The sequence below is a fragment of the Triticum dicoccoides genome, chromosome 7B, assembly GCF_002162155.2.
Source record: "Triticum dicoccoides isolate Atlit2015 ecotype Zavitan chromosome 7B, WEW_v2.0, whole genome shotgun sequence".
In the NCBI taxonomy this organism is placed as follows: domain Eukaryota; kingdom Viridiplantae; phylum Streptophyta; class Magnoliopsida; order Poales; family Poaceae; genus Triticum; species Triticum dicoccoides.
This window is the reverse complement of record NC_041393.1, coordinates 231,003,470-231,016,730: the sequence shown is the minus strand read 5'-3', so window position 1 is coordinate 231,016,730 and position 13,261 is coordinate 231,003,470. Positions and strand designations below refer to the sequence as shown.

Sequence of the window (13,261 nt, the reverse complement as noted above, 5' to 3'; positions counted from 1 at the left end):
ATTATGCAATGACGTACGCGGGGAAATTTCCACCAAAATTTCAATTGTCAAACTCATCCCATGCGCGCTAAGCAGAAGAATCGTTTGCGATGCACACTATCGTTCAAAGTGAATGGTGTCCGACGGCACCGCGCGCAAAGTTTCCCTCCACATTTTAAATTTTTTGGCCTACCGCCAAAATATCTACCCTCCCCCTCCCCATCCCCTTTTCTCCCCGACCACAAGTCACATTTCCCCTGTTTCCCCCTTCCTTCCTTCCTAAGCTATAGTCGCTTCCTCGCTTGCTTCCTCGCTCTCGCCGTCTCGCATCCTACCGCCGGGGTCGCCATGGTCATCTTCAAAGACCTCTCCAGCGGTTCCTCCTCTGACGACGACTCCACCACCCAGGTATGCCTCTCTTCTCTCTCTCGAGCTACGACTTTGAATGAAGGATTTTTACCCGGCTGTCGATTTGAGTCATTTCTTCCTCTTGTAGTTCCCTAGGACCTTCAGTTGCAACGAATGGAGCGGGGTGGCTGAAGATCTGTCTGCTCGTTGTCACCATCAATCTCCATGAGTGAAGCTAGTTGTGTTTGAATCTGTCGATAGTGGGAGAGGAAGTTTCTGGCATGTGCAGAGAAGGTTAGATCCTCTTTCATTGTTACAAATCATTTGTTAGATGTGATTCAGACACTGTCACCGTCCCAAACCATTCATACCACACCTTCAACCAAACGCATCCTAAGACAGTGTCACAGTTTATACCTAGTATCTAAAAATGTTGCCATCTCAACAGCGGTGCCATTAGAAAATTATTTGGCACCGCTTCAGCAGTTTGTCCGAGCAGCCAAGCAGTAAAATACTAAATCTTTATGCCATGAAGGAAGTGGGCGTCGGAGCAACTAGGTGCTCCGGAGTTCGGGTCCCTGATTTTTTTCCGATGCATCAGCTCGCCAATGCAGGGCACCGGTGCGAGATGTAGCAACAGTTGTCTTTACACCGGTTTTGGCATACATAATGGACGCCTTAGTGCTATTAGTTTCATGTTACTAAATTTGTGCATGTACACACCTGTTAGTATCAATTTGTTGTCATCCAAACAATGTCGCTATGCTATTGCAGTTATATTTACCTTCCTCATAAAATGTTCAATTTGTTATTTATAGTACATGAGTAAGAACTTGTAGCGTTGTTGTAGTTAACTATAGCTTCTGATGTTTCAGAATTTGGTTGTTGTCTCAGTAGCAATCAATTCATTTGCACATTGATCTTTTTGAGAAGATATGGCATAATTAACCTGTTTCTTCAGCTTTTCAAAATAAGTATTTGGTGATTTTCTATATTGCTATAAACCCATTTCCCCTACAATTGTTACTGATCTAGTTTTAAATATTATAGGATGAACGGAAGTGTTCTTACTTGGAGTGGGTTGATCAAGAGTGGCCACAGTCTTTGAAGATGTGCCTTGCAAAGCTCTGGAGCATGTATGAGGAAGAGAACGGAGGTAGGCTTAGAGAAAGTGTTGTCAACGCTAAAGAATATTTGAAGATGTGGGATAAAAATAGAAAGGTGGAGAATGAGCTTAAATTTTTTAAATCAGACTTTGCTAAGATGGTGTTGGCGAAGGAGGAGTCACTTTCCTAGTTGGCCAGTGCAAAACAGGTTCTTACTGAACTCAAAGCAGAGGTGGATAAGATGAGCCTGGATGATCTCAATTAGGGAAATGGATATATTTTTCTAATATTGTTCTTATGAAGCTGAACTAGCTATATGTTGTATTGTGCTGTTTTCAGGCAGCTATTGTACTGTGATGTTAAAATATATTTATGTGCCTGATATGAAATTGGCAAACAGTTGTTCGATATGAATTTGCGTAATACTGGAATTATTAATTGTAAACTAATAAACCTGCTAAATGGGTCATGGAACTTTGCAAACGGTTCTAGCAGTAAAAACGCTTGTGATGGATAGCCCAATACTACACAGTTTTCTTCATCAAATCGTGTGTGATGTAGTTGATAAAAGCAAACGGTTAACCAAGGCAGAGCATGTGTGATAGTTACACGTATCACACACGAGTCTATACATAAACCTGTGTGGGATGTACATACGAACGAAAACGTTTTCCCTGAATTGATTGTGTGGGATGTACATAGAACGGAAACGTATTCCTTGGATTGACTGTGTGTGATATACATACCTACTGAAATGTTTTTCTGGGATTCACCGTGTAGGATGTACATACCTACGGAAATGTTTTCTGGGATTCACAGTGTGGAATGTACATACCTACGAAAATGATTGGGTTTATGTGGATCACCCGATCGCACAAGAACTCATTTGGTGTCCCAGGAGGGCCTATCCCCGACGATTTCTTGGTCGTGTGGGAAGGACCCCCCTAATCGCCCACACTCACAAGGTGACGATTCCAAATGTCGTCGCGGAAAGGAGTGTAAAACCGTTTGTATAGCACCGACGCGTATCGGTGGTAACATACATATTAGTGGTGGATCCGAATTCCCTGAGAACCTGTTAGCCGTATTACAGATTTCATCATTTCCATTATTCTCTTGTCCTTTTACTTAATTCTTGTGTACTTGATTATCAGTCACAATACCCTTACAATATTTCAACTTCTTCATTCGCTATTGATTTGGACCACGGCTAACTTGCAAGCACATTCGCTATTTGCTTATAGCATTGCCACTCATCATCACATCATGTCATTTGAACTATCTCCCTGATGGTCGCCATCACAAATTTGCGACTCCTCACGGACATAATTGGCACTTCCCATGAATCATGTGTTGACACCATTGCAAATCAAATGTTTCAACAAGTAACAATCATCAATCCAATGGTTGCTATTATGAAAGTAGCGTGACTTAACAAGGATGTTGTATTAGGAGCCAATTTTAGAAGGAAAATGCTAAACTCACCTTGATTTTTTTAAAAAAAACTTCTCAGGCTAGCCCTTCGAGGCGGTTTTAATAAAAGAGAAATCCTTAAGCATCATGCGCCAATCGAGGCTCAAACGTGTGTAGGTTGACTGGGCGCCTAGCCAATAGGGCCACGCCTTGTTCTCAACTCCACTTGATAAATCCTGTTGAATGGTGATACTATCGTCAGGGTAATGGAATCATTTCCATAAAATGTGACGTTCAGAAGAGATTTAATCATGGTACATCCTACTTCAGCGGTTGTTCAGGGTGCAATTATCACATGAGTCTGATGTATTTAGATGGAACCTACATGGGAATGGACAATTCTTAGTGGAGTCTATATATAGAGCGTTAATCCAGTCTAATGTGCGAGTTGATAATAAGAAGAAGATGTGGAAAATGAAGATACCTCTTAAGAGTAAAATCTTTGTATAGTAACTTCGTCGCGGAGTTATTCTTACTAAAGTTAACCTTATTAAGAGAAATTGGCACGGAAGCCTGCAGTGTGTTTTTTGTCACCATGATGAGACAATAAAACATTTATTCTTCCGATGCAAATTGTCTCGTTCTATATGGTCAGTCATCCAGATAGCTTCTGGCTTGTATCCTCCTTGTAGTGTTGCTAATGTATTTGGAAACTGGTTAAATGGAATAGATCACAGGTTCAGAACTCTTTTTAGGGTGGGAGCGCTTGCCGTTATTTGGTCGTTTTGGCTATGTAGAAATGATAAGGTTTTTAACGATAAAAGTACTTCTCTGATGCAGGTTATCTACAGATGTACCGGGACTCTTCATTTATGGTCCTCTCTATAACGCGTGGAGAATCGAGACCTGTTTACGGAGGTGTGTACACGATTGAAGGATACGGCGAGGGATACTTTTACCCAACATGGGTGGCTGCATGATCTTAGGATTGGCCCACCTCAGCTTTAGGCGTTATACGGACTTACATGTTTCTTTGTATTTCGCCTTTTTAATTTCTCGTTTGTGTAGGAGGACTTTATTTGGCTGTGTGCATCTTAATTATGCAGAAGTTGAAAGTAATGCTTAAATCTTTTAAGTATAAAGCGCCCCTTTTGCGAAAAAACTCCACTTGATTTTCACTACGAGACAACCAGCTGATCCCGTAAATTCAGTCCGTAAGAAACTTTCCGTAGATGTAGCATTATTAGACACAAAAGAAAAGAGAATAAGGAAGGATTTAGCTGCATAGACCTGGCCATGGACAGCCTGGCCCGGTCGGCCCGACCAGGCCCGAAAAAGCCCGACCCAGCCCAGCCCGACCTTGTCCACGGGCCGGGCTCAGGCATAGATTTCAAGCCCGACGGCAGGGCCAGGCCCAAGCCCGTCGTATTCATGCGTTAACGAAGAGGCCCAGCCCAAGGCCCGAGGCTTGGCGAGCTTTTAGCGTGATGGGCTAGGCTCGGGCCCAATTTTTAGGCCCAACAGCCGGGCCAGGCTGGGCTCAGGCCTTGGTTTTTTGCATCAGGCTTTGGTAGGCCCGGCCCGGCCCGACATGTGGCCAGGTATATTTTAGCAACTGTGGTCCATAAGGAACTTTCCACAACAAAGAAGGATTTAGCAAGTGTAAATTTCGGACTCTACTTCTGTTTTCTCTTGGGGCTGGGGTGTACCAGATGGCCTCCACTCCCACGGCCCATGCTCGACAACACGAGTTTGCCATTCGCTCCCACCAAACCACCACAACTTGTCTCAGAAAAAAAAGACGATCAGCATGCTAGGCAGGGCAAATAAGAGGGCTGCGTGCCACACGGCTGCTGCTGGGAACAATGGCGCGACGGTCCCAGCATCAGTGTCGCTGCCACCGGCCGCCGTGTCACGCAAACAAGACGCCCTAAGTTCTGTAGTTCAAAGCGGCAACATTAAACCTGAAGAGACACGAACTGAAAACTACGTACTTATAAGTCCTGTTTCCGCATAACATTTTCGACACTACATTGCTATAGGTAAAAACACGGAAGAAACCAGCCAGGTGTACAGTACATTACAGCAAAGTTCATTTAACTGATGCAAAACTGCAGGGGCAAATCAGGACGCCACTCGACCTTACAGACACGAACAAACCGACCGACTGACGGCGACGGCAAGGATGCAGAACAAAACCCAAGCAAAGCTTTGGAGACAGCCTCACCTCGCTGGTCAGGAGAGCAAGGAAACCAGCGAGACGAACTCCGAGATCGCCCTGCCCTTGGACTTCGTGTTGATGACGAAGTGCTCTGGGTACTTCCTGAGCAGCCCCAGCAGCCCGTACCACGGCCTCCCCTTGGCTTCAATTGGCGACCAGTCGTCCGCCGTCAGGTACTTCCGCACCCTGCTGTGGTGCCACACGTTGCCAAACTGGTCCATAAGCTGCGAGTAGCCAAACAAACGATTAAGGGTTTGCAAACAGTGATTCTAACTGTGTAACAGTTTGCTAAGCTTTTACATGGCTGGGTGAGTGAAGAAAAAGGAGATCATCAGAAAAGGGAAACTAAAGCAAGGGGGTTCTGAATTGACAGCCGGTGGTAAGCAGAACAACACCAGTAATGATGATAATGTTGTGACCTGAACCAGAATAGAGAGGACATCCCAGTATGTAGCACTAGTATTAATCAATTTAACAGTGAAAAAAATAAGTAGCTATAACAAGATATACTTGCAAGTCTTTCCCATTACTTGTACAAGATTATGTAAGTATCAGTACAAAATCTTCTGCCGCGAGGCACAGCTCCACAAATCCCAAGCAACAACATTCAGTGCAAAACATGTTCGGAGTGACAACTGACAAATGAGGGATGCTACCAGGCAAAGTCATGCATTAACATGCTAAAAGGCCTATTATAGCCTGTGCGCCTACAACTGCAAGCCTTCATGAATTTTTATGGTGGTTTTGATAAGCTATTGTCCATACACCTACGGGATACAACTAAGCTACTCCCTTCGTTCACTATTATAAGATGTTTTGGATATTTCAACATGGACTACATACAGACTGAAATGAGTGAACAAACACACTAAAATGCGTCCACATACATCTAATTCAGAAAAAGTTGGAACATCTTATAATAGTGAACGGATTGAGTATTAGACAGGCAGGGATGCTAGCACCTGACTTCTATCCTTAGATGATATTCTCAGAATGCAGTTTAGGTTATTGTCCTTTTGAATCAATAAGTCATTTGTTAATGTCGTCAGTTGTAATGATATTCTATTTCAAAAAATTAAACTGTGATGATACCGCCTATCCCTTTAATGTATCAAAAGAGTAAGCTACTTTCTGTACATTTAAATTTTCCAAGCCAGAGTTAGATCCAGTTGTTTCACACAAGAGGGGTTGGACTAATTTGGGGTAATACAGCATACTTTAGCTTAAGCATAGAAGTGGGATACGAAATATGTGTGTTTTTCCATGACAAACCTCTGTATGGAGTGTTTTCATAGGCATCCATTCTCCAGGGCCACAGAGGTCAGATAACACAGTCGCAACAGATGACACGACTTCCTTCTCTTCCGTTTGAAGGTGCTGGTTGTCCACATCCTTGTCACCCCTTGATCTTATTTCTGATCTGTTGTCTGCAAAAAAAGAAGACAGTTCAGTTCAGATCAAACAAATACTTCCACGCATGTTAAAAGGTAATGATTTTGGTCTTTCAATGGACAAAGCTGAAATAAACAGAAAGCAGTAACAGCTTCGGAATCGAGGTCCAGAACTGCAAACAGGAACAAAGTTCACCAACAGCTTCTAAACTTATATCATGGAACGGAGGGAGTACAATTTACTAATTCATAGTTCTTGACAGTATGTCAGCTGCTATAGTGATAGAAATAGCCTAGATAATGTACTTTAATTTATCTCTAGACACTAAGAATGCAAACCGTCAAGACATTCAGAATGAAGCATCTGGATGTGTATCTTTTGATGTGCAAATATAACTGCATCTCTGCTACCTTTTCTCTTAAAGGTAACAACATAAGAGATGCAGTTATGTTTACACATCATGATAAAGTATAATGTTCTTACATAATAACACTTGCAATAGCAACTAATAATGTATGCTCACCTGCAGTAAACGTCTAATCAGAGTTCCATAAGAGAATTATACAGATAGATAGTTCCCGTAACAGTACATTTACGCTATATGTGTATATCTGTCTCTAATATGAACGTTGGCATATCATCTTTAATCATTATATTACTATAACCACATGAAAAGGTACAGCTAAATTTGAGTGCAAAATCATCATCAACTCTGCATATCTTTTAGAAGAAAAACAAGACGATGAGCAAGGATAATGTATCACCTTCACCCAATGTTCCTATTGCTTCAACATTGATTCTGTGCCCACCATAGATGTCCAAATCTCCGGGAGACTTCTTGGTTCTCTTCAGCTTGCCCTTCATTCCACCTTCCCCAACACCATTCCCAATGTCATCACTGTCCCGGCCATAATCACCTTCAGAGAAGCGGTCATGGAAATCGGACACACGAGGGTGCCCTGGCCGCGCATAAGCTGGCGGCGGGATCTGTGGAGGAATAACAGGGGCTTGCCGAGCAGCGAACGAGGCAAAGATAGACCTCGTGGGCAAGAGGAAATAAAACTTCTTGTCTCCAATCTGAAGGAGGTCCTGCGAGTCAAGCTTGACAGGAGGGTTCCCAGGGAGGTGCAGGACACCCTCAACCAGGCAGCCGTTCTTGCCGATGACGTCGAGCGCGAAGCGGCGGCGCTGGAAGTCGTAGAATATCCGCGCGTGGTGGCGCGAGATGTTCATCCCCCCGCCAAGGCTGGAGAGATCCACGTCCACCGTGGATTTCTTGCTGTTGCGGCCCAGCATGATGGAGTAGGTCTGCATGTAGTACTCGAAATCCTCACCCTGCAGCTTGGCGAACCCAGCCTCCACCTCGCCGTCGCCGCCGGCAGGGATGGCACTGGCACCAGCACCACCGGCGGACTTGACGTTGGGCATATTGGCTTCAGTTGAACCCTCGATTTTCCGACGAGATTAGCTGCCGCGCCTCAGATCGATCTTGCGCGCGGAAGTAGAGGAACCTAATCGGACCAAGGAACAGAATTAATTAGTATGGCAGAAAGAAGCAAGCAATCGGCGATTAGCTAGTTTTGATTTTGATTTTGATTCTGATTGCTCACTGCCACAGCAAGGAAAGAATCCCCAAAAACAAATCAACACCCTAGAACAGTTCGTCCGTCAAGCTAGGGTTTCCTTCCTTACCAACAAAAGAGGAAATTAATCGGCGCTAATCCAGTGCCAGTAGGCAGTTGCCCTTTGCTTTATGCGCCCCGCCCCCGCCCCCGTCGCCGTCGGCCCGGGAAATTGCGGGGAAGAGAAGAACAACGAGTGGGAGTGGGGAAAAGGGCGTCCGAGGGGAGAAATCAGTGACGATGAATAAGGGAGAGGAGAACTTTCTTTACAAGATGACGATGAACACCGTCGACATGGAGATGCCGGAATTCTAAGCGGTGCACCATCACCTGAATCTACACAGATCAAGGCCCGATACTAATTCAATTTGTGAGCTTCTAAAAGGAATTTGAGTAAATTTCTCACGACCAGCGAGTACTAGCTAGTATCTGGTGGACAACCATGAGGATGGAGTTATCTTTGTCAGCTCATGAGAAAACGTGCTCACACCTGAATCCAACGGCAGCTAATGCTCGACGGATACTCTGGGCAAATAACAAATCAACATTCATTACAATAACAAATCAATATATTTTTCTCCTATTATTATTAGAGAAAATAATAAATCAGTATCATCAGATACATCATAGAATATGAAAAATAATAAAGAAAAAAAGTTAGGGTCCGTGCCTCTCGCCGGAGCCGGCGCAGGTCCGCCTCGTCTGCGGTGGCCCTAGGGCCATGAAGGCGCGGTGGATCCTGGCAAGGGTCGGCGGGAGGGCTCCATTTTTAGTTTTTTTTTCAATCTTGTTAGGGTTTGTGTCCTACTCAGGAAGGCGAGACGGCGGCGGCTCCCTAAAGATGGAATAAAGGTCTCCCCGCCTAGCCCCCGTTCCGACGGTGCGTCTAGCATCGTTGGTGGGCGTGTGAAGGTGTGTCTCCGGCAGATCTATCTTTGGTGGATTTGCTCGGATCTCGTCGTCGTTCGTCTACGTTCGTGTGTCTTCGGTTTGGATCCTTTCGATCTACGTTATTTTTCATCGGCGGCGGTTGCTGTTCTGGGGTGCTGGTCCTATAGGGCCTTAGCACGACGACTTCCCGACTGTCTAGTACAACAAGTTGTGCCCGGCTCCGGGGATGGAGGGGCGATGACGGCGGCGCGCCTTCGGCTCGCTTCGGTGCTTGTAGTCGTCGCTAGGTGGTCTACGAATCTGGATGTAATTTTTATTTCTGGTATTCGTTGTACTGCCATGATTGAAGATGAATAGATTGGAAGTTTTTCCGCAAAAAAATATATGAAAAATAAGGCCGGAAAAGGAAAAGAATAAATAGAAAAAAAGGAACAAATAAAAACAGCCCTAGGAAAAATGAAAAGAACAGAAAAGGGAAAATTGTTACATGGGTTAGCCAAATGAAAATTAACTTCCAATTCACCAGATCTACGTTTGGCCAAATGACAATTTAACTTCAAATTCACCAGATCTACTTTTAGCCAAACTTCCCATTCATCATGACTACTCTCAACCAAATAAAAAACTAACCTTTGATTCACCGGATCTACTTTCAACAAATGAACATGTAACTCTCAGTTCACCAGATCCGAACTTTCAACCCAATCAAGTTCCAAGCCTGAAGGTAAAATCTCCAATTTGAAGAACAACTTATGAGAAAAGAAGAAAAATATTTTATAACCTTGAGATCAGATTTACTACCTGGCCCTTCTTATGTCCCGGATCAGGTACTAGCAGAGAACTGTGGTGTCAATGGATGGGAGAATAGTTTGGAAGGCATTCGTTGGATAGAAAATGGGAGAGAAGACTACAAGGAGCGGGGCTTGGGTGGATCGAGAACTAATAAAGGGCAGAGGGTTACGGTAAAACGATGAAGGACATGACTATCAAAGGAAATATCTTGATGCCCCCCGCCGCCGCCAACACCCACCCCACCCCAATTAAAAATTTAGCGGACGAGCATTGTTATACTTACGACACTTTTCCATCATATTTATATACGGTAGTCCAAACCACTGTTAGCTTCTTGTCATATTATCAGTTATATTCAAAGGCGGTGTTGTATGAAATCGGACGTCCGTCGTCATAAGAGTACTTCCATTAGCAGACACCAAAACGCACAAAAGCATGGCTTTATGGTGTACTCGTGGCTAGTCAAATACTGGTAAAACTAGCATCTCCACTAACAACCCAAGCCATAGCCCCTACTCCAAGAAGTTGACTAGGTGACATGCACAGTTTTTTACCATATATCTTTCCACCTATTACTACAACACATATCGCGCACTACAACAAAAACATGCTTCTATGACAAAATGGCCCAACAAAAAAGATAAAGTGCCATAGCAGTGACCACATCCATGATGAAAAAAGGACTTTTATCATACATGCAGCAACACTCTACTACGCACACAAAAATCTATGACAATGTATCAAAAGATTTTCCTGGAAGTGCGCTTGTGCCCTACTGGGGCACTTCTATGACATCCTTTGGACCTTTTATGACAAGGTTGTTCGTGATCGATGTGAGGGCGATATTTTTACCGGGTTGCAAAGGTCAATTGCACCTCATTCGCTCCACATGAGGTAGCTTCGACCTAACAGGGTTCGGATGCCAGCCTCCCAATACAGGAGCCAAAAGTTGTATGCTGCCGAGATTGTGGGAGACTCACATTTACACCACCGGGAGAGGATTTTGTAACAAGTTGGATCCCAGATGTCAACCTCTCAATACAGGAGCCAAATGACGTGTATTTGGCACGACCTTTGGAGACTTGTATGTAAACGGCTAGGAAAGGACTTTGTAACAAGCTAGGTCCCGCATATCAGCCTCTCAGTACAAGAGCCAAACGATACATACTTGATGTGGTTGTTGGAGACCCGTATGTACATGATTGGAAGAAGACTTTGTAACAAGCTTGGTCCCAGATGCCATCTTCTCAGTACATGAACCAAATGATGTGTACTTGGCATGGGCGTTGGGGACCTGTATGTACTTGAGTGAGACCGGACTTTGTAACTTGTTTGATCTTAGGTGTGAGCCTCTTAGTAAATGAACTAAATTCTTAAACTAACATTGCATTTTCCCTATTCTCATGGTCGGTTGAGTTTAGTCTTGTGCTTTATCCATGAACCGTGCACTCATGCCAAGACAAGATCTTAAAATGTGTTAGTTGTGTGTGTATTCCCCCCCCCTTCTCATGCATAGTCGATATTTTTGCCCCTCCAAAATGAATTCAAGTGTGGACTATTGATTACTAGATATAATATCGTATGGTACCCATTTGTAGTTCTCCCCCCTCTCTCTAATGTATTTGCATGAGTGTGCATTGTTGAGTACTCGATACAACCACATATGGTATTTACCCATAATGTATCTCCCTCTTTGGCCGTGACTAGTTGTTGGAGACCCGTATGTACCAATTGGGGTCGTACATGCTAACAACTTGTGTAGGCTTTAACCTAGTGGGTCCCAGATGTCATCTTCACAATAAAAGTCGGTACTTGCTAGGTTCTCGTTACTTGACTACATTGACAATGAATTACCCACAAGTGTCAGGGGTCTATTGTAGCCCTTTTTCGATAAGTAAGAGTGTCGAACCCAATGAGGAGAAAAATGAATTGGTAGATAAAAACTAGTAAGGAATAACCGTATAAGCTGCAAAGATTGTTTGATTGTTTGTTTTATCACAAGAACCATTGCAAGAACATAAATAGAAGCAAAACTGCAACAATGTGGCAAGTGGCCCGATCCTTAATTATGCTAAGGACATGCCCGTTGTATTACTAGAAATCAAATTGCTCTCGGCGACACACGGGAGATTCACCAAGTTACTTTCATCTACTTTCATTGAGTTAATATTCATCGCTTTTATAATTTGTTGTGGTGGAACCTATAAGAATGTGGTGTTCTTACTTGAACAAACAATGTACTTACAATTATACCCTCTATATAAGCATCCGCAAATACAAAAGAGAAACTAAGACACCATATAACCATAGCATTCAACTTTGGGGGTTCAACGGCCCCTCGTGTAACAGTTCATAAACTTAGGGTTTGGTATTTTCTGTCACTTCAACCACCCATCATAGATAAAAGTAATCCCACAATGATCTCCTCTAGGCCCTTAACGCTTAAGTGATCAACAGTCGACGTTGGCACATCACCATTATAGAATTACACCACAACATAATATCAATCAGTGAATTTTATTTAACCTCACAAGATTACTAGTAACAAGGTTTATCCCATGTCCTCAAGAATGTAACAGCCTACTCAAAAGACATTATATGGATCATGATCGGTGGGTATGGAAGGATTAACAGTCTAAAACATATAGATTTTTCTCCAATAAAAAATTCTAAGTTTCAACTACAAATAGTAACCAATAGCAAAAAGTAATCTCAAAAAAAGATCCGAGACAATAGTTTATAGATTAAAGCTAGGATTTAACAAGGATGCCGATGATGATGGTGTTGATGATGATCCCCGCGATGAATGGAGCGTTGGTGATGCCGATGGTTTCAACTCCCCCTTCTAGAGGGAATGGATCTCGGAGAAATAGCCCTACGAGAGCAGAGAAGTGCTCCACCTCTATTCTACATCATAGATGGCGGCGAAAAAATCCCATAAATTTTACAGTGATTTTTAGGGTAATACGACTAGTGGGCATTGGATCCAGCCGGGGGGCCTCTTGTGGGCCCCACGCAACCACACAAAGCAGCCAGGGGTGGCCATGTGGGCCCCATAGGGGCCTCCCCAAGTGGGCATAGGCACCCCCTGTAGGGAAACATAGCATGCAATTTCAAAAAAATTCGTGCGCTCACGCAAGATCTATCTAGGAGATGCATAGTAACGAGAGGGGGGAGAGTGCGTCTACGTACCCTCGTAGACCGAAAGCGGAAGCGTTTGACAACACGGTTGATGTAGTCGAACTTCTTCTCGTTCCGACCGATCAAGCACCGAACGTACGGCACCTCCGAGTTCTGCACACGTGAAAGTGCAACTAATCCCTGGGTGGTTTTGGTAATTCATAACAACATATAGCTCATTGAACTAATATCCTTTCAAGTTGATTATTTCGGAAAGTTCAATAATTGGCATGGCATGGACTAGAGATGTGGACCCCTCAAAATGCTAAGGACAAATATTGGCAAAAGCTCAAGACTCTTCATTTCTATTTTAGTGA

General features: G+C 43.6%; 1 protein-coding gene across 1 annotated transcript; it reads right to left on the bottom strand.

Moving 5' to 3' along the window:
* Nucleotides 1–4,811: 4,811 nt before the first annotated feature.
* Nucleotides 4,812–8,532, bottom strand: LOC119337203 (FHA domain-containing protein FHA2-like). The gene is made up of 4 exons (XM_037609324.1): nucleotides 8,152–8,532; nucleotides 7,224–7,970; nucleotides 6,340–6,494; nucleotides 4,812–5,291 (listed from the first exon to the last, which is right to left on the bottom strand). Exons 2-4 carry the CDS (start codon nucleotides 7,885–7,887, stop codon nucleotides 5,082–5,084), a joined length of 1,029 nt encoding a protein of 342 aa, XP_037465221.1. The 5' UTR covers nucleotides 7,888–7,970; nucleotides 8,152–8,532; the 3' UTR covers nucleotides 4,812–5,081.
* Nucleotides 8,533–13,261: the final 4,729 nt, after the last annotated feature.

Bases quoted from the DNA above. Each gene is read 5' to 3' on its own strand.
- LOC119337203 (XM_037609324.1), bottom strand. From the start codon at position 7,887: ATGCCCAACGTCAAGTCCGCCGGTGGTGCTGGTGCCAGTGCCATCCCT. The intron at 6,495-7,223 runs GTGATACATTAT...CTTTTTTTGCAG, and splicing joins AATAGGAACATTGGGTGAAG to ACAACAGATCAGAAATAAGA. The intron at 5,292-6,339 runs GTTTGTCATGGA...GGCTACTCGCAG, and splicing joins TGAAAACACTCCATACAGAG to CTTATGGACCAGTTTGGCAA.